This window comes from Rhea americana, unplaced genomic scaffold (genome assembly GCF_003343005.1).
Source record: "Rhea americana isolate MKP2758 unplaced genomic scaffold, rheAme1 scaffold_127, whole genome shotgun sequence".
Lineage (NCBI taxonomy): Eukaryota > Metazoa > Chordata > Aves > Rheiformes > Rheidae > Rhea > Rhea americana.
In genome coordinates this window covers 1,094,791-1,121,888 of record NW_028185339.1, presented here as the reverse complement: position 1 = coordinate 1,121,888, position 27,098 = coordinate 1,094,791, and the positions used below count along the sequence as shown (strand labels likewise).

The 27,098-nt window shown below is 36.4% G+C and overlaps 1 protein-coding gene across 1 annotated transcript in view; it reads right to left on the bottom strand.

Annotated features, from left to right (window-relative positions):
* RAB3GAP2 (RAB3 GTPase activating non-catalytic protein subunit 2) overlaps positions 1 to 25,721 on the bottom strand; it is a 45,037-nt gene extending 19,316 nt beyond the window's left edge. Inside the window, exons 1-19 of the mRNA XM_085326088.1 lie at positions 25,679 to 25,721; positions 24,838 to 24,902; positions 17,776 to 17,899; positions 16,320 to 16,401; positions 13,988 to 14,035; positions 13,793 to 13,868; positions 13,605 to 13,706; positions 12,425 to 12,524; positions 10,349 to 10,447; positions 9,158 to 9,306; positions 8,141 to 8,220; positions 7,951 to 8,040; positions 7,018 to 7,157; positions 5,384 to 5,600; positions 4,913 to 5,056; positions 4,561 to 4,643; positions 3,970 to 4,034; positions 3,486 to 3,576; positions 603 to 730 (exon numbers count right to left, since the gene is read on the bottom strand). Coding sequence (XP_085182214.1) covers positions 603 to 730; positions 3,486 to 3,576; positions 3,970 to 4,034; positions 4,561 to 4,643; positions 4,913 to 5,056; positions 5,384 to 5,600; positions 7,018 to 7,157; positions 7,951 to 8,040; positions 8,141 to 8,220; positions 9,158 to 9,306; positions 10,349 to 10,447; positions 12,425 to 12,524; positions 13,605 to 13,706; positions 13,793 to 13,868; positions 13,988 to 14,035; positions 16,320 to 16,401; positions 17,776 to 17,899; positions 24,838 to 24,902; positions 25,679 to 25,721 — 1,926 coding nt within the window. The remainder of the gene's footprint in view (positions 1 to 602; positions 731 to 3,485; positions 3,577 to 3,969; positions 4,035 to 4,560; positions 4,644 to 4,912; positions 5,057 to 5,383; positions 5,601 to 7,017; positions 7,158 to 7,950; positions 8,041 to 8,140; positions 8,221 to 9,157; positions 9,307 to 10,348; positions 10,448 to 12,424; positions 12,525 to 13,604; positions 13,707 to 13,792; positions 13,869 to 13,987; positions 14,036 to 16,319; positions 16,402 to 17,775; positions 17,900 to 24,837; positions 24,903 to 25,678) is intronic.
* Between the last annotated feature and the right edge of the window lie 1,377 nt (positions 25,722 to 27,098).

Genomic DNA, 27,098 nt, shown 5'->3' with positions numbered 1-27,098 from the left:
CTTTAAAAGGGTCAAAATAATTGAATAATCTCAAATTCAGTTATTTATACAGCTCAAAACAAAGACACATTCCCTATATTCAGATCTTGCTCATTGTATAACTATTATCTGTTAAGTAAACAAGTTCATACAACACCACTGTTTTCTTATAGTTTCATATGCATTTTTATAATTGATATCAAAAGTAAGCCAAATTATAATGCAGACCACTGACTTTACTTAAAATCCCAGACAAAAGCAAGTAACAGAACGTGTGACTATTACTGGTCCCAAAATGCACACCCTCCCCCCCAGTCAGAAAATGATTCAAAAAAAATGCCCTGAGGACTTTGGATAAATGACTGAAATCAGGAGCTACTGGTTCTATTCACACTTCTGTCTCAAAATTCTGTGACTGCCAAAGGATTCTACGTTGATGATTAACCATTTGTATAGCAAATGAAAAAAAAACCCCGCAGTTACAAATCAATTATTTCATAACAAGCCTCAGCCCACAGAAAAACTGCTAGCTTGCTTAATTACTTCATGAGAGGCATGGAAAACGTGTTTTTATGCTTAGATCACCACTCAATTCTGAAAAAATGAATTTTGAATTTACTCACATTATCTGTGGGTGGAGTGTCTTCCTGTATTTTCTGGGAATTTAGTTTGTTAACTAGCTCATAAAGATGCAACAGTTTCAATTTATTTGCACAGAACTGCAGTAGTGCTTCATCCACACACTCGAGCTCTGAAGAGAAATAAAACCATTATAATTTCAGTGGCCGGGAGTAGTGAAATGTACTTTGCATTAGGCTCCTTTATTAGAATTAGAGGCCATATGTCTCTCAGTGTTTTTTTTCTTTTTCTGATGTACTGTTGCTTGCAATGATTACATTTAAAATCACAGCAATATAAAACAAGAATTATTTTTACCAAAAGAGTTGAAGAGAATGTTATCAAGCTTATTTTTAAACTGAAATGACACTGAGCAAAGACAAATATATTGCTTTCTCCTGGTTAAAGGCCAAATCACACACTACCAAAAAAATAAAAGAAACTTGCTCTCAAACTGATTTTATTTTGTAAAGAATTACATACCAAACTATAACCTTTTATTCATGCTGCTAATGTTTTAATATGGCACATCCCTTACACTGAATTTCCAAGACTAAGTTTGTGGAAATAATAAAAAAAAAAAGTTATCATCTTGGAGGGATGAACCTAAATTCATATTAATAGATATCAAGTTCTCTCCTGATATATCTGTTGTTCAGTACTCGAAAAAAAATACAGTAATCAGAATATGTGTAGTATGCACCAACATGATGTTGAACAAAGACTCTATTCCAATGTATTTGTTTTAAAAGAAAACTATCAAAGAGGAAGTGAAGTATATATTAAAAAAGAGTGTAAATTTTTAACTACAAAGCGTGTGGGTGTGTGCACACACGCATGTGTGCATGTGCATTATACTCACACGTTCTCTAAGTCTAGAAGAAGCTATTTTTCAGTTTGACTGAATTTGCAAAGAAGTAGGATTCTAACTCACCATTTCATAATACAGACAAGTCTTCCTTCAGTTTCAAAACAAATGCAGAAATGCACAAAAACACGTAAGACCAGAAGAATGTACAAAAGCCGTGTATGTATATAATTTGATGATTTAAAAAAAAAAAAAATAAACAAACACAGTTACAGCTTCAGGGCAAATACTCATTTGTCTGTCCTCATTAGTCTTTTACTTATTACTTGTTTACTACTTTAAACTAAAGAATCAGTTATCATTCARAAAAATTGGATCATATCAGAGGAAGTAACTGTGGCTGTTTGCCTACTCTCTGATTTTGTACAGAAAGGAAGGCAAGGGAACTTTGAAGGAACAAAATTGGACAACTGCTCTTTTGCTACAAGATTTATATCTCACTTTACCACGTGTTAGTTTCTGAATACTTCATCTTCATGCTGAAACAGCTCCTAAACACAATTTTCTCCCAGGAAATCTAATCATCTTTGACACATTGCTATGAAAAATCCTACAAACAAAAAAGAAACCTGCGCAGCTTGCCACAGTCACTTGATCTTTCCTTCGCAACCACAGCATATATACAGCTGAACACCTGCTTCACAGTATATTTTCACCTACTAAGCACAAGTGGAAGCACTCCTACTCCTGTGAAAATTAGAAGGCTGGAATAGCAGGAAAGTTTGTTTATTTTGACTGACAGGAAAAAAAAATGCTATGTATGGATGTAAAACAGCCCCACACTCAAATGAAAAATCTCAGTAAGCATATAGACCTGTCAATCTTTTCAGTGTAGAAAAATGGCATGTTTTCGTGGTTTTTTGTATTTTAAAACTTCTTCGAGAAATAGACAATACTAGCATTTTAAAATGCTAGCTCTTGCCAAAATTAGGTGGGAGCTAATTAGGTGAAAACTTCACTCTCCTCTACCTACTTCAAGAAAATGTTTGAAAACCCACTGCAGCCTGTGGAAGAAAGATTTCCCCTTAAGGCTTTGAAATTAGAAAAGCATGTTGTCACATTCTCTCTGAGGCAGAGCAAGGGACACAGCCATTCTAAATGATAAATAGTTTATTAAGGACTTCTATATAACAGTGGTAGAGACTGCTAGGGCCTATTGCCAAAGCCTCATCTCTTCCTCCTAATAAAGTGAAATGATTCAAAAATGAAACAAAAATATACAGACTTCTGCTGAGTGGTATGTGAATGAATTAGAACTATGGGAACCCCAACAGACATGAAAAAAAGTGGCATGGAAAATGCTTCTCTATGCTCTATCATTTCAAACAAACAACCTCACAGAATTCCAGCAGCGTGATATTTTGAATTGGTAATAACATGTCCCCAAGCGTGGCTCTGAAAACTGTAGGAAACCACATGAAATGTAACTCTAATGAAATCTACCAAGAAAGAATAGTGGGCATCTGGCCACAGCTCAGATCCTCTGACCCTCTTGGAAGCAGATCCATTAGATCAGAATTCACAGATCCAAAGTATCATAAACTTACTGCCTTCTTTAGAAAAAAGAAAAAAAAAAAAAAAAATAGAAACTTCTACAAAAAAAGAAAAAAAAAAAAAAAACTAAGAAACTTCTACACAGAAAAAAACTTGGGAAACCTTTCTGAAGAAAGCTTTCATCAGATGAAAACACTAAGTCGGTGTTTTGTGTCATTTGTTTGTTTTTTTGTGCTATTTCGGGGGGGGGGAGGGGAACGTTATTTATTTTTTTAAAAAAATAAATATAATCACAGGCTGCTAGGCACATGACAAGTATAGCAAAGCACACTCATTAGCAAGCTATTTAATATCTACAAAAAAATAAAAATGTGAAAGCACCATTTTGTGATACCTAATAGCAAACCTAAGCAGTCTCCTTGTGGAATAGTTCCACAATAGTCTTATAGCACTAGTCCTTCTTCAAGACTTACTGCAGACAAAGTGCAAATGACACTCCATATTTGCAAAATAAATATCCACCTACCCTGTTTTTTTAAATTATCCATTAATGTCTGAGTGATGTTTGTGAGAGATGAGAGTGGCATACGTTCACTTGTCAATATACTTTCCAGAGCCTGTTAAACAAACATTCAACAGGATCAAGCATTTACTTAACTTTACTGTGAGAACATAAAACATAAGCCCACAACAGCACAACTTTGAGAATGATTTTCTGCTGCTTTTTGTATTCAAGTGTATTTGTTATGTAATTTGATCCTACAGTAAGCTCTTCTCTGTTTACCTTATTTCAATTTTATCACAGAGGATACCTTAAGGAAGACACAAATCAATATTAAATCTAGGCAGTTTATTAAAAAGTAAAATAATTAATAACTCTATTTTTTACTTCAAATAACTACAGAAAAATAAAATATTTTGTAAGATTTATAAAGGTTTAGCACTCCAGACTGAAAACAGACCGGAAATTTTTTTTTCCAATATTCGAGTAACAATTTCTGAACATTCACCTGTTTCTTTGTAGCAGGGTATTTAATATCCAGGATTAATTCCTTTGCTTCAGCTTCAACCAAGTCTGCAAACAAAGACAATGTCTTTAATTCATATTTTCCAGTTGGACTGTAAAAAGCAAGGCAATTTGCATCACAGTTAAAACGTACACGTGTTCATGCTATAGAGTTGACTGACACTACTACAAGAGCTGCCACAACAAACTCAGGGAAAACAAAACAAAGTAGRAGCTCAGTGGCATCTCTTATTCAGATTTGCCTTTTGTAAGAAACATATAAAAAAGGACATCTACAGTGAAATGTCAAACTCAGCTCTCCGGTGACATGGCATAATGGCTTACAAATAGACCATGCTTCAAGTCAGCACTCACAGCAGAGTTCAAGAAAGATTTAAATGGCAGACAAGGCTTATACTGGATCCTTGTATGGGACAAATTTAACCTGATAGCTTCTAAAACATACAAGTCATTATAAAAGATCCTGACAGCTGTCAGCATGCACTGCTATCACACTTGTGATCATGTATGTATAGAGCAAACAATACAAGAACCATTTGATAACAACGTTAAGAAATTATATAAGAGGACCTACCTGGATCTGAAGTTTTAGCTTTGAGTAATGTATTTAGCTTCTTCACTAGATGCATATCCTTTGCTCGTTCACTCTTTTTATCACTAAAGGGAAATAATTTTAACTATGTGTGTGAAGAAAACTGAAATGAATGATTCAGAAAAAACATAGGTTTCTTTTATTTATGCTACTTCAAGATAACATCATATTAATAAAGATCAAGCTAATGCATACAGATCAGTGAGACCATGAACAGACTACTACACTATTCAGCTTGAGAGGGAACACCAGAACTGCTCTCTATAAATAAAAAATGATTTCCAAAACTAATAACGAAATTAAATTGAGTATACAGAATGCAGAAACCCCTTACCTCAGTGCTAAATGAAAAGGTACATGGATAGTTTTCACACTTCCAGACACTGGATCAAGAAGACATATCTGGTAGGTCTGAGGCTGCCATCCTTGACTGGTTACATTGTTTAAACCCATGATTTTGTAACCAGGATACAACAATCTGAAACCAACATAAGAACAAGGCCTTTACATTGAAGAATGGTATCAGCAACTTTCCCTTTTCATACACTGAATAAAAAGGGGAACAGTTTTGTACAGCTAAGACTTAACAACTGTTAAGTGATTATGTTTATCAGGAAAGACTGTAGAGTCACAAAGCAGGACAAAATCCCCTTCTATAACACACTAACAAGCTGCATTCAGTAGAAATACCGTTGGCAATACAAAGACAGCCTACCAGCACTTCCTGCTGATGCCACTGGAACACCCAGGCACCACTTCACCCCAGCAACGTAGCTAATGTATCTACATGCAAAGCATTTCTTACCTACAGTGCTTCCCCACATTGAAGGCCCCGACCCGAGGCCCTTGCTGAGTGCTCCACACTTCCAGAATTCCTCTCCTTGGAGCATAGATCACAAGAAATTGAGCCACTCTGCTTGGACCCTGTGCATGTCCAAAAGGAGAAAAATCCATCTTCTCTGTTTCCCTCTCATGAAGATCCTCCACAGTTTGTATCCAACCAATTTCTGCATCACGATATCCTTTATAAGAGGAGACAATTTCATTAGTATATAGAAATTAATAAATGATTAGAATGCATAAGCACCTGCTTACCTAAGTATTATGCTGTTTTAAACTTTTTTTCAAACTGCGCTTCATTAGTTAATAGTCAGGCTTCTATAAGAGAGATCTGTGGTCAGTGCACTTTGAGCAAAGCCCGCTAGAGGACTTCTCAGAGCCAAATGCAGCCTCCTACAGAGCTTTTGGGAGGGATTAGCTCTCTCCAGCAGGGAGAAGCCACAGAAAATAAAACACAAAACATCAGGTTTGTACTCTCAGACATTGTACCAAGACAAAAGCTTCTCAGAGAAGAAAGAGTTATAAACAAGTTTATAATAAGATACATTAAACTGAGAAGGTTGCGAGGTTCCACAACTTGATTAATGAGAAAAGATACAATTCTCAAAATACTTTCAGTAGATAGTTTTGCTTTAAAAAGCTATTCCACATATCAACAGCCTCACTCATAAGGCTGTAAAAGGGAGATGGCTGGCAAATTGTGAATGTGTGTTTCACCATCAAATAAAGCTTGGAACTGTAGCAGGAAATCCTAGATAATAATTAAGTTGTCAGAAACAAAGGAAAAAATTGAACAAAAGCACAATATTATACCAAATAAGCTTCAAATACAAAAGAAGGAGAATGCACAAGGGAAACATGACTACTCCAGCTATTTTACTGTTAGTATGTCTCTGAAGTAGACACTATTTTCATGCTCACTAATCTTCTGAGTTGGTAGTGTGGGGGAGAGACAGCAGAGCTAGAGATTTTTTCCCTCATTACAAGACTTATCCCCCATGTCAAAAAAGCTGCAAGACTTCAATCCTATATGGAGAATGAGGAGAATTGTTACGTCAGATACAATCACAATTAYAAAAATCAATCAAGAAAGCTTAACATTTATATTTTCTTACAAAAAAAATCTTTGATTTAAACACTCCCTTCTTGCACAGTCACCATAATGAAAATGAGAAACTAACAAGTCCTATCTATTATTCAAACTTCTGCTTACTTTCTCAGCAAAGCTAAAGAAGATCCTAGAACTTACCAAGAGAAAGAATCTTGGAAAATAGAGCTAAAGCTCTTCAAAAAATTATTAAGTCAAAAGCTTCCTCTTAAGATACAGTCCAGGGTGGGGGGTGGGGTGGGGAATCTGTACAATACAGATCAAATAGACCAAATTCTTACTATAGTCAATATCAGTACTTCCAGGGTTGACACAACAATGCCTTTATGGAGTTAATATTAAATATGTCTTTAATTTGGTTTGTATTAACACAATGTACTAACATCTTCCATAATCATTAAAAAAAGTCCTGGGATTCTAAGTCAAGTCTGAACACAGAAGTCCATTATTCTAATGCATACTAGTTGCTATGCTGATGTACACTATCATACCTTTCCACATGCGAACTGCAAGTCCTCTTGTAACATCCAGTAAAATAACCCTCCCAAAGTCATCTGTTACAGCTGCCAAAGTGTTACATGGAGAAAGACATATTCTTTCACCATGGCGACGTGAATCTGGAAGTCCAAACCTAAAAATCAAACAAAAACGCYAACTAAGATAACACTTCAGAAATAGTAAATAGAATATTTTATATGGACTAAGATTTTTTTTAAGGTGTCATAAAGATATAGGTAAAATTAAGAGCCTATTATGACTGGAGTTTTTGTGCTGTCTATAGGAGGACCTTGTAGGTCTGTTAAAGTTCTAATGAAAACTAAAGGCTGTCAAAATATGAAAGACTGTTGATTTCTGAAATTTCTGCAAATTCAATCAATTGCCTTATCAAGGATCTCACAGCAGTGGGTTATTTATATAAGTCCTCCTTTATTGCCAAACATCCTTAAGAATACTTCAAGAAATCAGGAAAGAACAATCAATACTGAGTTTAGTTTTCCATCAGCTTTCTTGAAATCACTAAGCTATAATCTGATATGTTCTCCCTCGCCCCTTCTCCTCTCTCCTTGTAATTTTTGTGAAATGCTGCAAGCTATCACAAGCAGCAAGTATTTCACGCAGTTTCTTTGAGACACTTCGGAGAAACTTCAGACCCGATAGTCATGCACTTAGCCTTAATTAAATAGTGCAGATTGCTTTTATAGTAAYCACACACACACACTAGAAGTTACACAGAGATGAATCAAGTAATTTGTAGAGAATGCTAAAATGAAATGAAGCTTTAAAAAGTCACCTGCAAATAATCACCCCTGCTTAAAGTCAAGAACAAGACAGATTGATCGATCAGCTATACCGCTTTCAAAAACAATTCAAATAAACAAGAATACAACAGCTTCAAAGCAATTAAGATGTTATGTGAAACTTGCCTCACTGCCAATGGGGTGGCAGGTTCAACTTTTGGTTTCTGCTTTTGTGCAGGTTCTTCTTCATGTCTGCTCTTCCAACCAAGCCAGCCACTTGTAACAGAAAAAAATTATTAGAAGAACCATACCAATGGTTCCAAAAATCCTCAAACTATTATGTGGCTACTAAAAAAATCATTTAATATTTTATTACCTGGCAGCATTAAATAATGCTGAAGTCAGTTTACTTGCAACGGCTAAGGCAACATGAGACAACAGCGGCTGTGAGCTACCCTGAAAAGGAGAAAAGTATTTAGAAAGCCAATGAATAGTTTAGGCTGAACTCAGCTGCAGAATAGGTTATCGGGCTACTTATAGACTTTCAGCTCAGAAAAGCAGAGCTTTAAGATTTTACAAAATTTTAATTCACTGCCTCCAGAAAAGCCATTTTGATATTTCTTTAACATTTCAAAAATCCTCCTACAAGGCACTTGTAGCTTAATATTTTTCTCTGCACTAGAAATTAATAACCTTGTATTTTATCACAGAAAATTAGCTTCGGAGTCATGGATGGTTTTGGTATCACGGAAAGTATGGCTTCAGCATTCTTGCCATACCAACATTAGCAGTTATCACAAACGCATTGGGAAAAGCAAGAGCAAAACCAAAAGTCTGATTCTAGCACTTTCAATTAGTTTTTGACCCCTGATAAAGGCAGCATCCCATTAGGGTTTGAATGTACAGAACACACACAGGTACACTGCCATCCTTTTCCTCCAGTGTGAAAAGGACTTAACTGTGCTTAAAGCTAACATTAAGCAAAAATTGTAGTTCCACTATATGAACTATGATAAAATTTCCTCAGTATGCCCAGGCTGTATATATAACATGATTAAAACCCAAAGGTCTCCAATAATCCATAAGATGCAGGTATACATAATCTCTTAAAAAAAATGAGGTACCTAACAAATCCCCCCTCCCCCCAAAAGAAGATTATTCGATTATTACATTGATTTCAAGATAAAGAATACAAGTTCTCATTGGCAGGAACCTGTGGAGACATCACTAATACCCAAAGAAATTTTTTCCTCCAGACAATTCCAGTTTCTGAAGACCAAGAAAAGGGGGAAATGTCAGCATGACATGAACATAAGAATACTTTAGAAATACTCAGATAGAAAAGAGAAGAATTAATTATTCAAACAGTATCATTAATAGCTTCACTACATACCTCTAGAGCAAAAAAGAAACCAGTGAAAGGATTGGATCCAACAGTAACATACTGAGACATTGCAGGTGGGCTATTTTTTATAGCTGCATTATATCCACCTATATTGGAGGCAGTCTTCATTTGATCAAAAGGAGACAGTGTTGTGATCCCTAACAAAAAACATTAAAATGAGTGTCTTATATTTTCAGAACAAAGCTACACAATTTTATTCCAGGCTCTAGAAGTCTAAGTATGTTCCTGCCTTCTTGGTTGACCAGCCACAATTCAGGGGGTGGGTGAAGTAGGAAAAAAAGATCTATTTTCTTCTGAATTTGTGTAGCAAGAAGAAATAATCTAACATACTCAGGTTATTAAAAAACAGCGCTTGTTTATTTAAGAGAGCATAAGTCCAGTCCAGTTTCCTCCAACAGTAAGACAAAGCCACCTAGTTTTCATAAGAAGCTGAGAAAGATTTGTTGTAATAATGAAAAACAGGAAAACAATCTTACATAATGAAGGGAAACTCCCTACAAATTGCCTGAGTGGCTGCTGAACCAGGAGAGATGCACATTAAACAGCACTGATACTATTCTTCAGAGTTTGGCAGCAGCAACACACTGATGGCTATCCAAATGCACTTCACTTGCCTGTTTAGCACACTTCTGACCACCTACCTCCCTGTGAGAGGGAAAGAAGAGAAATTAAGCTTGTTCCCCTCAGAACTGCTTATCTGATAAGAACCTGGGCTTCTACCAATTCCTATGGAGTCACAGTCTTTGATAGTCAGTTTGGGTTTCTTTTTGGAAAGGAAAAAATCTAAACTCATAGTTTCCTGAACAAGTCAAATTCAGGCAAGATCCTTATCAGTCTTATTCTATCTGCTAAATAGTTCTTTAATCCAGCAGAAGTAGGAAGAACTGCACCTGATCTAGTCTCTCTTGGCTGTTTCTTACCAAACAATAGGACAGAACAGTTACAAGTCTACTACCTTTTCCTCTTCAAGTGCAAGGGGAGGCTCAAACAGAATAGAAGACAAAGAAGAATGTATTTTTTTATGACGGTTAATGAGATCATTCACAACTTCAGCCCTCTCCCACTATTCATTTTCAGCTAGTGAGTACCACAGATCAATACTGTAAATCCTAATTTAATAGCACTAGGACATTTTGTTTCATTCAGCTTAATGTTTGAAGGGCGAACAGAAATGCTTACCAATGCTAGCATGGTCAACGATTGTATCCACATCCTGCAAGCCCCACTTCTTATAAGCTAATGGTGGAGGCTGAACATTCTCATTGCCAGATGCTGCAGCTGACAAAAGTTGGTAAAGAACACACACACAAAATCTCTATTGAGTCAAAGACAAAAGGAACAGCATAACAAAGTAAAATAAATTTTGATAAATATTGAAGCCACAGAATAACCTGATTTTAGATTAACATACATTTAAACATCTGCTGAGCTAAAAAATGAGCTTTGAAATACTTTCCTTGGTGTAATTAAAACATTTAAGAACACCTAACTAAATAAAATTTCATGTAATATCCATCACAACACTTACTATTTACAGAGAGCTTTGTCTTACCAGTCATTTACAGATCTATATACTGTACAAACTATAGAATGCTACTACAACTTATTTCTGTGCTCTGGGCATGTTTTAGAGGAAACACCTCAGCCACTGTAATTGCAAAGCCAGCACATTAACAAGAAACACAACAGTTTGAGGTACAAACATTGGTAAAACTAAGGTGATGACTGAAACTCCCCAAAAACGTATTATGACAAACACAAATGATCAAGAATAAAAGATCACTGCTGAAGACATTACAGCTAGCTTTAAACGCTTGTCTGCAAACAGTGATCTTCTCTCATGAAAACAGTAGGATGTATTTAGTTGTGGAATTAGATGGATCTTTCATTATAGCTAAAATTAGTTTATGCAGCATGACTCACAGAGTATTAGTTTTAAAAGTTCTGATTTATGGGAGTCTTCCCTCTCCTCTGTTCCACGGAAATGCTGCTTGTCCATTAAAAGCATAAAAACAACCATATTAGACCCCAAAATCCATTGAGCACAGTAAAGGATCTGTGCTCAGCTAAAACCAGATGTCTAAGAAGTATATTAGAACAAGGACATGTATCTGATAACATATTTCAAAACTCTTCCAGATTCCAAAGAGATCTTCTAAGCCACAGGTAAATTCTAAGCACTCAGTAACCTCTGCAGCTTTCTTTTTTCTTAACCTGTCCAGTCTCCTTTGAGCCCAAGAAAGCTTTTAGCATCCACATCATCCTTCGGCAAGGAGTTTCACAATTTAACCATACACTGCATAAAAGCCCATCTGCTTTTACTTTGAACTCACTACTACCTAGATTCATTTCATGACCCTTCATCCTGAACTGGAAGAAAGGGCAATCTATTCCTATCCACTGTCTCCATACGATTCAAAGAGCTGTCTCACCACAGCAGCATTCCTCAGTTCTTTACCACTCGTCCCTTCTATGCAAGGTTCCAGCCTCAACCTAAGGGTGCTGCTGTCCCAACAGTTCCTAAAGCTGTCATGCTGGCAGATCCATTGTGGTTCTTCCATACACTCAGCCTCATGATATACCTATTTTCTGCTGACGCAGCCTAGTGCAGAGGAAATGAGAATCTGACAAATCTGAAGTACAATGAGAACAACCATCAAGAAATTCAGGAGAAAATCCAGCAACAGCTTCTGTTTAACATTTTATCTCCAAGATTTGTAATAGTCCCATTCTTGTACAATGTACCATACAGTACTGTTATATGGTTCTCCTGTCACCCCAGGAAACTGACTGAGTTTCCAAAACATAGTTTAAATAGGCACAAAGTAAAGCAACAAGATCAAAGGCTGCACAGTCTAGCAAGGTACCAAAGACACTCAGGCCTTCATTAACACGAAGAGCGTAGACCATTACTAATGTCACCATTACAACAGTATCAATTCTCAAAGGTCTTTTGCAGGAAGAAAAGCATTTCACTAACTCTCAGTGAAATCAGCGTCCTGGCTTGCTAGCAGTGTAACCGAGTCAAGGTGACATTGTGCAAGACAAGCAATCCTACTTAGACAACTTGTGCTCTGAGGACACTTTCTGTGGATGAAAAAAATTGCTTATATGCAGCAGATGCTACACACCAATTGACATGCAAGGAAGATTCACACTCCACCTTGACTTGGTACTTAACCAACAAAAATAAATTTCATATACAGTAAAAGTACCACTAAAGCCCCAGAAATAAATATTTCCTTTTCAACATACCTCTTGCTACCTGATTACGACATGCACGAAGGGACTGAAATAGGCTGAAACCATCAATCGTCACAATTGCTGCTGGATACAAGATACTGAGTTCTTCATTCTGTATATTAAAAAAAGTGTCACTGTTGTAATATAAAAAGCTAGAAAAGATACTATTATTTACTAGTTAAAGATGAGCATTACATCCAAACAGCAAATTTCTAATAATCCCCAAACAACAGAATAAGGTAAAACTAAAGAAATCAAGTATTAAGTTGCCCAGTATATGAATATGCAACAGTTATTCAGGCAGATTATTTTGAATTTTTATCTTCTTTCACTGACTTTTATATTTCCATAATGTATTTTATGGCTTTAGGAGAAAATACAAAAGCTACAGCAGCTTATGAAAGCCACAGAGGAAAAGGTGTATCTCAAATACAAATATCARGGATTTATGAGGCAAATTCTGAAACTAAGTTAGTGCCTGAATTACTGCTTGGACACATAAATGCTAATTTGGTCATATAAATGCAAGATATAAATGCCTTAATGCATCCGCATTTCAAAACTGATCCCAAAATGTCATGCTACGTCACACGAGCATTTGTATAAAGCCAGCTTAAGAATTTCTGTAACTTCATTAGTTCTCTGAATAAAGCAAGAAAACTCAGCCAAGAGCAAAAAAAGCTGGCTTTGCTATTAACTAGCATGAGCTCTACAAGAATTTTCGCAGGAAATTCTTGTAATGAAATGCAGATTCCTAGCACTATCTCTCATGAAGACTGTTTTACTTTTCAGCTCTCTTCTCAGTGAAATAATTAAAATCAAGTGATTATGAAAGAGTAGCTACAGCTCTTGGCACCTGTCAAGTAGCATTTTCTTTCACCAACAATACATTGCTATGTTTTGTGCATATAACGAGAAAAAAAAAGGAAACAAAGTCTTCCTTTGCAAGGTAGCATGGAGAAAAATGGAACAAATCCTTTAAGTTAACTATTCCAAAGCAGACAGAATTAACTGCTGAATCCTCAAAACCATATAGAGGAGAATACTTATAGAACAAGAAATCTATAGTCTCTTGTTCTAAAGAATTTTCCACTCATCAAAAATTTGTAAAAGATGTAGAGGCTTCACAAAGAAGACTCCCTTCCATACCCCGAAACACTGCCACTTCACTTTTGAAATAATCTGACAAAACCTGTTCTGTGACACCAGGATGCCTGGGAATTTCATAGGTTCTGCACTTAAGCTGCAGGACAGGATCTTCATTTAAAAGCTGTGCAAGAAGCAGCACTCCGCTCTAGAAGAGAAAAAATAGTAAGTATGAACATTATTGCCCACCTCCTCAGCGGCTTTCACGTGACCCTGCTGTGCTGAGAAACCTACCTCAGTGTAGAAACGAACGTAGCCAGAGGTGAAGCCAACCACAATGCAGGTCCAGTCAGGACGGCCTGTGGAACTCCTGTTTCATAAAGATACAGCAGAAATTAAAAATCCAAACCTGCTCTGAGCTGTACATGTACGAAGTTGTACTGTAAGAGGACTGATAATGCATATACATAGGAAAAGATCAGTCCTTACCTCTTCTGACTCGCCAACGGGATACACAACACACTGCTCACACATTCACTAGAAACAGAAAGGTATAATTACTCCGCATATTTCATCCTCCAGTTCTGTGAAAATTTGTTCTATATGACAATCTTGCACAATTGGCATTTACAGCATTTTAAAAATGTATTAATGCAGCATACAATTTATCATATGAATTCACACTAAGTCAAAAAAAGACAAACTTCATTTTTAAAGACATTTTAATTACAAGTTCATACTAAGACACCATTAGTGTCCAAATATATTGTGTATTGTATGTGCTTATTACATCCTGTTAATGCTGTCTTTTATCATTCACAGATTGATTAGTCTGCCAATAGTCTTCAGTACAGATTCAAACAAGTCTAATTCATGCATCTAAAACCAAACTAAGCTTGCTAAAATTTTTAATAGTTACCAAGAATAATCATTAAAAGCCCCTAAACTTTACTTACCAGAACATTTCTGAAATCCATTCTGTAATCACCAGATTTTATAGACACTATATTTATCAAATATAATCTGAAAGTGTTTCTAGAGCTATCATGGTCTTCCCAGTTAATGCAAAAATCTGAGCACCTCTATCCAAACTGTGCATGCTTAATAACTGCAGAAGAGTAGCCTCAATTTCTCATATCAAAAGGGTTATTTTACTGCTGCCATGACAAAGATTTACATTGTCTCGGGAAACAGAAGCAGTGTGAAAGTTCTACAAAATAGAGAGCATACAAATTTGAAATGACATACCAAACAGTACTTGAAGCATATATGCCTGCAGTACTGTTGATTATTTGCATTTCAGGTCACCTCCATTCCCCCAACAAATAATTAAATATGCAAGCAAGAGAATCATAGAAAAAAAAAGCTTTCTAAATGCTTTCATGTCTAAAAGCTTTCATGTCTAAGTTTGATATGTAATAAATTACAACTTAAAAGTGATGTTAAGTATCTCAGTGAAATCTCGTTTTTAACAGGAAAGCTAAACCACCTCAGGACTTTATCAGTTGAAGATGACTTAGGGCAAAAAAAAATTTCAAGCCTTTATATAATCTGCATTATATTTACACATCCACAGAAATAGAAATCTCACCTACAGGAAGCATTTGCAAACCTTAAGTCAAGCAGTAATGAATACGACTGTGTCAATCTAAAGAAAGCTTCCCATTCCATATGTTAGTGTCTCTAGGGATTCTAATTGCAGAAAAAAACCCAAAGCACACCTTTTTTTTAAAAAAAAAAAAAAAAAAAACTAAAAGGTGACATGGTAACTTAGTGGTAGGATGGAAAAAAATGCATGGACAAACAACAAAACAGTTCAAATCTATGCCAGCAACAGGTTTATTGGACAGGGTTATGCTTTTTAGAGATTGCAGAGAAACTGGTTAGAGTCAACACCTCCCTCAACATAACAGAAGCCAATAGGCAGGATGTTCAAAGGGAGACAGCAGCTCAAGACTGCAAATTTAAGAGGGTTTACAAAAATATTTGTAAGAATGAAATGCAAAATCCTCCTCCACATGGAGATTTCAGAAAGAGTCTGTTGACTACCTGAAGATAAATCTAGCAAAAATATTAAATAAATACCAAAAGTAAGACCAAAGTAAATTTTCAAAGTCCTCTAAATAACTTAGAGTTCAGAACCTATTTCCCACAGCAACTGAAATGTGTAGAGGTTATTTACCATGGATATCAAAGATAAACCATGCATACATGAAGTTTACTGCACCTTGAACACTAAAAATTTTCTGTATTATATGAATTCCGCTCACTGGTTAAGACTTGGAATGACTTCTTAATCTTCCTAACCTCACACAAATACAGAGGTCATCTTCCTGATTAAAAGAAGCATTTCTAAAAGACTTCCCACACCTCCAGTCCCAATTTCCCTGACAAGGTTCCAACTCTACAATAAAAGTAGATTTTCAAAAATGGTCTGCATACTGGAAGGTTTTTGATAAAATAAGAACTTATCAAAAGCATTGTGATAACCCAGACCTGTTAGTTTTTAAATTATATGCCTGTGCACTGATTTCCAGACTGTACCTCTGTTAATTTGCACAAACTCACATTAAGATATCACAGTACCTATAAGCAACGACTTTTTCTGACAATGTTCCTGATCACCCAGTTTACTTCATTTCTCCATTTTTAACATTAGAATGCATAAAATCATGAAACACATTTCAATTAGAGCACTTCTTCCCCAAAAGTTTGTAAAGTGTATTTAAATAAAAATCATGTTACTATTTATTACATACATTAAATACTATTTATTAAACACAAAATGACATTTTAATTACAACTACAGTTCAACACCTACCCTTCTTCAACATTCAGAGAGCCACTCCAGCCAACAGCATATTGCATTTCCTCTTTTCCCTTGTCACTGTGCTTCCATTTAGCTGTCATTAAGAATTAACACAGTCTATAAAACCACAATATCTTGCATCACACAGATGTAGTCCTAGTCCTAATCTTTCTCTTCTGTAGAATACATCCTGCCACACTTCAGTTAAGCATGAGTTATACAACTTGAAGATTGTTTAAAAAGAAAAAAAAAGTAACCTTTAAAAATAGTCTTAAAAGTATTTTTAAAAGGCTTATATTTTCTTAGAAATTCATAGGGAATGACATACTACTAAAATCCTCCTGAAATGCCCAATCTTGTTTAAAAAAGTACACACAATCATATCTACTTCATAAAATTTTAAAACGTTCAATTAATAAAACAGGAATCCTCTGAAGACAGGTGCCAAACAAGTGCAAAGTTCTTCTGGGATGTCTACTCAAAACGCGTCCGAACAAAGAGCAATATTTTAATTTTCATCCCCAGAAAGGGAATGGGAAGTCTACATTAAATCTGACCACGTGGTTTTTAATTATCTCATTGCGCACCTCATAATCAAGGTTAGAAAACACAAAACTATCATTCATGTGGCTCTATTCCAACTGGCATTTGATTGTTGAAGTTTCTGTGAAGAATTATGTATTGCTATCTTTTCATTTTCTATAGAAAATCAACAACTAACCTATGTAAGTTACAGGGAATGACAAATGCAGCACAAGAACATAATGAAATATGTCTAGTTACCTAACTCCCTGCTTCAACAATTTTTTTTTAAGAGTATACCATAAACCTTATGTCAAAAAGTTCCCCTTCATTATGGTTGCCTACCACCAATTGCAGCTGTTAATAGCACCACCACATCTGAAAGCGGCAGTTGGCTGCTCAGTGTTCATGTATCTCTAATGATACTGATAAAACAGTTTGGTAGCCCTGCTTTACGGTAAAATAATAATAATAATAATAATAAAGTAATAGAAAACCCTGCCACCCATTCTAGAAAATAGAGAAGAATTTTCTGTCAAAGCAGAAATCTTAAAAACAATACATCTTGAGAGTCTCTCCGCCAAGTGACACTGGGCCAGTTAGCTCATTTTTTTCATGGGAAGGGGAAAAATGGTTAAACATTTCTTAAAGGAGAAACTAACACAAACAGAAGCTTTGTTTTGCTCACTGAGCACAATTAATGTCAACATCTCTGAGCATCTCTCACAAATTATATCTAATTATTCATGATAAAATAGTTTTCTCACACCCAAATACAATTGAGAAGATAAAGCATCCAACTTGCCTAGCAGTATCTGAAGATTGTATGACATGTATTATAAAACACTCAGCCATTTCAAAATTCTTGCAGACAGACCTTACAAGGGTGGGGGGATGATTACTATTAAATGTACTAGGATATGTACTTAATAGAATTTATACTCACGCACTAAAAAGACAGCTTTCTGTTCATTAGCTATTACCATTAAGTCATTTGTTGGTGACAAGGACAACACACAATCTTGAAGCCAGTAATTTCTCTGGTTCTTGGAAGCAGATTCCTCTTCTTCCTATGGGTAAAGTTGTAGTCAACAGCAGAAACTTGCAAGACTCATGACAGCATTTTGGCTTGCTCTAAGCACCAATGTAGAAGGCACTACTACCTGCCAAATCACTAGAGCTCAAACTTGCACAAAAAGGCAAGCCAAATGCACCAACTTTGTATCAGCATGTCCACAGAACACAAAAAGAAATAATCACTAATTCTGCTCCTTGAAATCTTCTCCTTCACCAAAGGAAAGAAAGACATGGAATGAAATTTGAAGGGTTTTATTATTATTGTTATTACTATTATTGATAAGATACTAGATAAGAACATCTTTAGTAACACTCACTATAAACCGTACTCAAGTCCAACGGTTTATCCAAGCTTATATGCAGACCAGCATTCACTAAATACACTGTCACATGAAGAAAGGAATTAAGGGTTGGCATTCAGATTATAGCCTTATKGTAGGTAACATGCAAGAGGTACACATGCCTTTCCACAATAAGGAACTCTACAAAGAAACAAATTCAACGTAAGAAGTACCAAACTTCAAGGGTTTAATGATGTTAAGTATAGAATTAGACAGTGTTATATGTGTAAGAGCGAAAAGACAGCATTATCTCCTCTGAGCAACAGCCTAACCATTTGACTATAGAACAAACGTAGGTAGCTTCTGCTAACCATAGTTCAAAGGCAGAAAGTAGGTAAGACATTTTGAGCAGATTGCTACAAGGTCAATCTCTACCCTACTCTTATCTCCATCCTCTTAGCTTATCACAGCAATACAATCACTTTCCCTTGTCCACCTGCTTTATTTCTATAGCCACATCTACAGCACCACCACCTCCTAGCCGTCTAAAAAACTTACTCTGTCCTCTTCTATTTCAAAGCTGCTATATACAAATGAAAAACCCAAAAGTTTGTATGATCATTTTTTCTGAAAATTCTGTAAAAGAAATTGTATTTACATGAAAAAAATACACATCTACTGCAGATAGAGACAAATAGTAGGAAGAATTTATATCAGACACAATCAGCTATTTATTGTATTTATTTCATATGGCTGTAGCATAAAAATGGTCACTGTGTGAAAATAAAAGTACTCTTTATGCCCACTGCATGCTCAATACCAGCACACTACAGGCATTCTGATAATTACCTTTGTCCTAACGATCACTTGCTTTATACAGGAAGATAAGTATTTTTGTGGCATTTTGGTCTGCTAACAGACGCCAAATTTTATAGTAACGTTTTTTTCCCTAATAAATTAGGGCTGTACAAATATTTATTTGGAATCTGCCATTCTGTAACTCTAAAATTCAAATACAGAAGCAGCTTTGGACTGTATTCATTAGCATATCAACTAGTCTCCTGCAATAAGTTAAAAACTCCACTGAAAGTTAGCTTCAGCCAGGACATTTATAAAGAACATTTAAGGCTCAAAAGCAGAGCTGTCGTTACATATGACTTCTCAAAGCATACTAACAGGAAATGCCTCCAAAAGATACCGAAAGATAATGCACACACTCACCAATGACCCTACTGTCTCTATGCATTAATAGACACACATACACTCTACTACTACATACAAATTGTACATTTTGCTCTTAGCTATAGAAAATCTTCTAGGGTAAGAAACCTGTGTATAAAATTAAAGTCTCTATGAAAGAGAAACGGGGTTCCTTCCACTCTTACCCATCATCAGTATGAATGACCTAATCCTTGCCTATGGAAAAACCAGCAAAGATGTCGCCCTTGTAGAAATGTAGTTCCACCATGAACGTGCAAGACAAAAGCCTTTTCCTTCATACAGCAAACAGCCACATGACCTTAGCAAGGAAACCTGCAATCACATACAGGATTACTGGCCCAGTTACTAAAACTTTTATCCAGGTATTTCATACACATGAAGTATATCATCATATCTGCAGAGTGAAATGCCTTACTGGCATTTTCTCAAGGCTAGAGGAGACGAAGTTGTCTGGGATACTCAGGACAACTTTAACTCCTCATGACAGGACAAAATTTGGAATGAATGAAAAGTATAAACCTATCACATGCCAAAACACATTACCAAAAAAATCCCAAAGAAAATCTATGTAGTTAATTTTAATGTACCAGGTTTCAAACAGGAAAAAACAGAAATGTTGAAAGATTAAGAGAAATTAAAATTATATCTCAAAGATAGAATTTAAATAAAATATTCGTATGCATAAACAAAGAACTGGAAATCTACAAATTACAATATGGCCATCTCATATTAGTGACAAAAATAAGTGAAGAATTAAAATCAGGAAAGCATTTAACCTGTCAAAAGCAGCTGTTTTGGGGAAGTGTGAAAGTCAATGATTAAAATCACTTAAAGATTTGAACATCAGCATCCCTAGAAATAACCTATTAGCTGCACAAAAAGATACCTTACAGAAAACTTTTTTTTTTTTTTTAATTTCTAATGCCTTCATAAAAGTTGCTATCTTTAATGAAAGATACACCATACTGGTGACCTCAAGAAATTCCAAAAAAGATGTATTTTACCAACCGTGACACAAGTTAACACTTAGTATCTTAAAAAAGAATTCATTATAATAATCCTCAATGCTATTCTAGACTGTAACAATCACTTCAGCTTGTGTCCACATATACATATTCATATATATATACATATATATATATATATATGCTTATACACAGAAAAAAGAATGCCCCGTTTGCTGTGAATGATAGTTCTTTCTTCCTAAAAGAGTTTAACCTGGAATCACAAGCAACTTTGGAGAAAAGCAAACAAGTAAAGAGAGTTTCGCATGTCTGGCCAGAAGCACTGGAAGGTCATCTTTTCCTAGAAGGTTGTGAACCACCTGGAAGACGAGTTTGTCATTTTAAAGAATTAACATACTTTAAAACTTCCCTTCGCAAGCTCTCCAGCTGCAAATAGGAACACGTGCTTTAAAAGGAGGTTTAAAATTATGCTTGAACTAATGTCAAGGCTTCATCACCATGATTTTTTATAGTTTATTTTTTCATATTTTCTAATTTCAGAAGGAAAATTTTGTTAAAATGGCTAACTGAAATTGATCTTAATCTTAGTCCAAAGTTTTGTAGAGTATTGCACACTGAGTCTGTCCAAGTTAAAAGAATAATTCATTAGGTCAGATAAAGAAACCTTACGTGTCAATATCCAAATTCTACAGACTTCAGTATGCAGAAGTTTAGGTGAACTGAAAAATAAGCTGATGTGCAAAGAAATACTGCATTCCAAAATCCTAAGGAGTGGAATAAGAGAGCAGAAAGGAAAACAATTTTATCAACACATGCAGAGTCTATTAAACAGCAGCATAGGTAGAAAACGAAGTATTTGTTCTCAACACTAAGGAAATTCTAAACATTACAGCATATTTTATAGGGATGTGGCTTGAGAAACACTCATTTCATGGAAATTACAGTGGAGCTGAAGACTCATCCTATTTAAGAGTTTTCATACTCTTTTTTTTTCCTGACAGCATCTAGTGATTCATTTCTGACAGACCACATGCTCATGTTGTCTTGCTTCCTCATCTCAGCTAAGGATCTGTTCCCCACTGAAGTAAGCAGTTACAAAGATACTGCCCAACTCATTGGCAGAGTTCCTGCATATTGAGATAAAGGCAGCAGATAAGAAAGTTTCATTAGCAAGGTGAAGTCTGAATTCCTTAATCTATCCCATTAGCTCTCTCTAGGAGGGAATTATTCAAGCAGTTCTGTTCAGATGACTCATTCGGATGCAAAGAATTTCTATATTGACAGTTTTCCCTAACAAAACATCTTATGCAAGTCAGCTGGCAACTGAGAAGTCTCAACCTTGCCAACAATTCCAGACTGGCCATGCTATTCTAAGTAGAACCAGTYTGATAGAGGCATGCTTTTTTCCCTTTAAAGAACAGCTGTGCTGCCCCATCCTACAGAGGCTGTATCAGCACATGCAGTTTGAGTCCTCATACAACACCATCCACACATCATAACATAAAAGGAGTACTATGCATTTATTAGAAAGAGGTTTACATCAGTAGTTCAGGATTTAGGAGTCTGAATTCTATTTGCTCATGGCAGATTTTCGTAACTCCACTACCACATACAGGCTCCAAAAACCCACTGTTCAGCCAACTAACAAAAGCAACATAGCCAAACACAACCTTCTTCGCCATTGAATTTAGGATAAATAAATAAATAGAAATAGGCTATTCCTTCCTCTTTGAATACTTATTTTTTGGCATTAGTCCCAAATGGAATGAAGGTCTCTGCATCTATTCTTTCCCAATCATTTTACTTGGTAATTTTTATCTCATTCTGATGCCCTTCCAGCATGCCCTCTCCTTCATGCATATTCTGGATCGTCATTCACTAATCATACAGGCAGCTGCAGAGCATTAAAGCTGATGGCAAAATCCAACTCTTGCTCAGAGAATAGGGCATGTAATTACATCAGCTGGCATCATTCTTTTAACAGTTAGGGTAATGACACTTCCCAGTATTAATTCTATATTGGAATGGAGGCAAGCAGGAGGAAAGCAACATACTTGTGGATATGAATCACCAAAGCAATGAAAAACCAGACAACACTGAAAAACACCCATTATCAAAGTAGGCATATTCAACTTTTTATATCACTTCTAAAAAAGTATTATTTCTCCTAGGAAAATAATAATAGCATGCATACAAGTATACACTGCTAGAAGCTGGATATTAAGGCAATCCTCATCATCTCAGCTTTCTTCTTTCAAYCTGATAGCCTTCTATGATGGAATGACTGGCTGGGTAGATGAGGGGAGAGCAGTGGACGTTGTGTACCTTGACTTCAGCAAGGCTTTTGACACTGTCTCCCATAACATCCTCCTRCATAAGCTCAGGAAGTGTGGGTTAAAGGAGTGAACGGTGAGGTGGATTGAGAACTGGCTGAAAGGCAGAGCTCAGAGGGTCATCATCGGTGGCGTGGAGTCCAGTTGGAGGCCTGTGGCAGGTGGAGTCCTCCAAGGCTCAGTACTGGGTCCCATCCTGTTCAACTTTTTCATCAGTGACCTGCACGAGCAGACGGAGTGCCTCCTCAGCAGGTTTGCTGATGATACCAAGGTGGGAGGAATGGCTGACACACCTGAGGGCTGTGCTGCCATTCAGAGAGACCTGGACAGGCTAGAGAGTTGAGCAGAGGGAAACCTCATGAGGTTCATCAAGGGCAAGGGCAGAGTCCTGCATCTAGGAAGAAATAACCCAGGCAGTAGTACAAGCTCGGGCCTGACCTGCTGGGAAGCAGCTCTGCAGAGAGGGACCTGGGAGTGCTGGTGGATAACAAATTGACCACGAGCCAGCAATGTGCCCTTGTGGCCAAGAAGGCCAATGGTGTCCTGGGGTGCATTAGGAAGAGTGTTGCCAGCAGGTCGAGGRAGGTGATCCTGCCCCTCTACTCAGCCCTGGGGAGGCTTCATCTCGAGTACTACGTCCAGTTCTGGGCTCCCCAGGACAAGAGGGACATGGAGCTACTGGAGAGAGTCCAACACAGGGCCACAAAGATGATCAGAGGGCTGGAGCATCTGCTCTATGACGAATGGCTGCGAGAGCTGGGCCTGTTCAGCCTGGGGAGGAGAAGACTGAGGGGGGATCTTATCAATGTCTACAAGTACCCGAAGGAGATGGGACAACTGAAAAGAATCCCCGTCCCCATGTGACAAGACAAGAAGCAATGGGCAGAAACTGAACCACAGGAAGTTCCACCTGAACGTGAGGGGGGATTTCTTCCCTGTGAGAGTGATGGAGCACTGGAACAGGTTGCCCAGAGAGGTTGTGGAGTCTCCTTCTCTGGCAATATTCAAAGCCTGCCTGGATGCAACCCTGTCTCACATGCTCTAGGTGACCCTGGTTGAGCAGGGAGGTTAGATTAGATGATCTCCAGAGGTCCCTTCCAACCTTACCGATTCTATGATTCTATGCTATACCACAAAATTCTAGGATAACTGCTCCAGTTTCTTACCTACTGATTCTCCTGCCTACCAGCATTTTACATAGGATTAGAATTACCCCATACAATGCCTTTTTTTTTTTTTTTTTTTTTTTAACTCCAAAAGGTTAAATATCTTTTTCTGATAATGGTTGACAGTATTGAGAAGTTCGCTACCTCCACAAAAGGAGCACTCCTTAGGCACCAACAGTTGACTTTTCCTATAGATCAGTTACCAGCCCACTTTATAAGGAAAGTCTCTTTGAAATCCCCCAAAAGTGTTTGGTGTTTAGTCTCAGCATAGGGTTTGGGTGGGAGAAGGGTCGGTTTTGTTTTGTTTTTTTAATTGTAACTGTGGGCCAGAGTTTAAGAGTCACCCAGATTCTGAGATTAGATAGTCAAATTTGTCCCTCCACAGTTCAGAAGTTGGACAAAAAAAGGGAACAGAAAAAAGGAGATCCCTAAAATAGAGGAGTCTAATTATGGATGCAATCAAATATCCAAGATTTCCTTTTAATATAAACTGAAGTTGATCTTCAGCTCCCTAGTTCTTTGTGGTATTTCTAGCATTATCAAAGTTGATGTTGATTTTAGTTACTAAAAAGACACATCAAGTCTTTGCTCTCTCAGAAGGACTGCAAGATTGCTCCCACCAAACAGACTAGTGAGATAGAAACAAAACTCACTTTCTCCAGGTGGCTTTAAAGCATAAAATGATGTCCTAGGAACAGCTCCACAGAAAGATCTGTGGATATTTTAGTAACAAGAAAAAAACTAAAGAATAGGAGCAACTATCAGAATAGGTAACACATGAGTTACATTTAGAAACAATTACAGGATCCATGGACAAACAAGTACTCATATTTAAAATGCTGTCCAAGATCTTTCTTGGCCAGGTGATAACGACAGAGGGAAAACAAACAAATATACACACAAGCAATTAAGAGAGACCTTTAAAAAGGCACATTAGCAATGAAAACTGACACATACGAACTTACAGGTTCTTGTATTTCAGCATCATCCCAGGCTCCCCAGCCATCATCTTCCCAGTTTGCCGATTTACCTGCTTTAAACAAAAAAAAAAATCATATAAATATAGCATAGATAAAGAACAAAAAGAAATCAAAAAAGACTTTCTGGCAGTTGTTTTCCTTCCTCAATGCATTTCTTTTACTCCAATGAGTTATAATTCCATTTATAGACAGATACTAAATGAGTTCTATAAAAAGAACCTGAAGTAGTAGAAACAGATGTCTGTCTTCTAAGAAAAATATTTATTTTCACTTTTAGTATCATAAAAAATTAAAAGATGTAAGCTAAGCACAAACTAGAAATAGGCTGTAACAACACTCTTGTTGCATAAATTAGTTTTAATGGACTTCATCTAGAACTCTGGCCAAGTAACAATTTACAGTGTCTGGCACAAGATGTCATTGCTCCTTCATTAAGGCCTCTTCACTTTACAAGGACAAATTATTCAGACAGATTTGTCTTGTCTCTGTTTTGCCACCACCATTTCAAGAGAGTAAAGACGTATTTCTGCTGTCATATAGGAAACTGAAGCCAAGAGTGGAAAAAAACTAAACACAACAACAAAGAAAATCCACATTTGTGTGTCCACTTAATAAATAAACTTCTTTTAGTGGGTACAGAGACTCAAGACCTCACCGACTGCAAAATTTAAATTTCAGTTTGATTTATCTATTTGTTACTATTCCAAAGGTAGCAAAAAAACCCCATCTTGTACATGTTAGCAGGCAGCTAGAAAGAGAAAGAAAGGGGAGAGGTGGTTCTCTCCAAACCTTCACAACCCTATGTATATGCTCCCAAACAGCTTACCAAGTGATATAAGATGTCCCATAAGATATGGCAAGAACCACATGCTCACAATTTTTCGATAAATAATATTTTTACACTTAATTGGAACATCTCCCTTTTCATAATGTGTAGCGTGTATGTGTTTGGTTTGGGTTTCAATTTTTTTTTTTGTTGTTGCTTTAAGTTAATTTCAGGATCAGTCAGTAGCAACATATGTTCACCTTCACATCGAAGATATGTATATGGAAATCTATCCGTTACAACAGAATGCCTGAGGCCAGGATGATACAGATTTCACTACCATCACTCCCAAAGTAGCCAAAGTAAAAGCTGAAGCTGTGGCCTCTGAAGGGAAAGAGAGCCCAAGGGCATTGGCTATTCACCTCCTTGCCAAATAACACAGAGGAAAATTAACAAGACACTGGCCAGTTTCAATTATGCCATCCAGAACCTCAGAGAAACCACAAGCTTACTTCAAACATGCAAGAAAACTGAACTGTAAAGACAGGCTCAATTCCTAATTGCTCTATAAGTGCTAGTCTTATTTTAAAAATCGATATCTGCTTTTATTTAGAAATACAAAATTTAATGTGAATTGAAGAGTCTATGCATAGAGTAATTAGGCACAGGGATTTCCTAGTAATAGATCAAGTTTTCCTGCAGTCAGCCACAAGAAGCTGTTACTTGCTTTTTTAAAATAAGGTGGTAACTTCCGTACAATTCTCAAACAATAAAATTGTGAAAAGCTTCAATAAGCCAATATGCACTGCTGTAGTAGAGTAGAAAAGCCAAATACCAACTTTCATACAGAATCACTAACATCAATGCTATTGCTTCAGCTTTCAAAAGACAAAGATTTTCCAAAAGATTTCTTTCAAGTTTCTCCATTAACTGATGTCATGTCTACATTGACATTACAAAGAAGTTAAAAGGTCATGCCTCAGTTTAGTTTAAATTTAGTTTTAAGCAAGTAAGATTATGCCATTTTTGATGGTCAAATGGTATGGACAACAAGATTTATATCAAGAATACTCCAATTATATTTCCTCTAAAAACTCTGGTTCCTTTAGCACTACACAAAGCATCCATTACAACAGAACAGAAATCCATACTCTGTCTGTTTAGGCAAATATTTAAATTTTTGTATGGCTAATGAAGGCAGAATCTTAAAAAATACATTTTACTTTAGGAAAGAAGCTTTTCACCAATACTATTGAGAAGGTATTTCACAAGACAGTATAAGACAAAACACCCACTCCATGAATAACCTTTATTAGAATTGGAAAGATCTCTACCATCCACAAAAAGGGTCAGTCAACCAGTTTTACTGTATCATCATCAATCTAGATCTCACTGCAGTTAATTCAGGCATAACTATGTAAGTAAATAGCTTCTAAGAGTCATGGTCTCATCTCTTACTTGAGCTTGAAAATTTTACAGC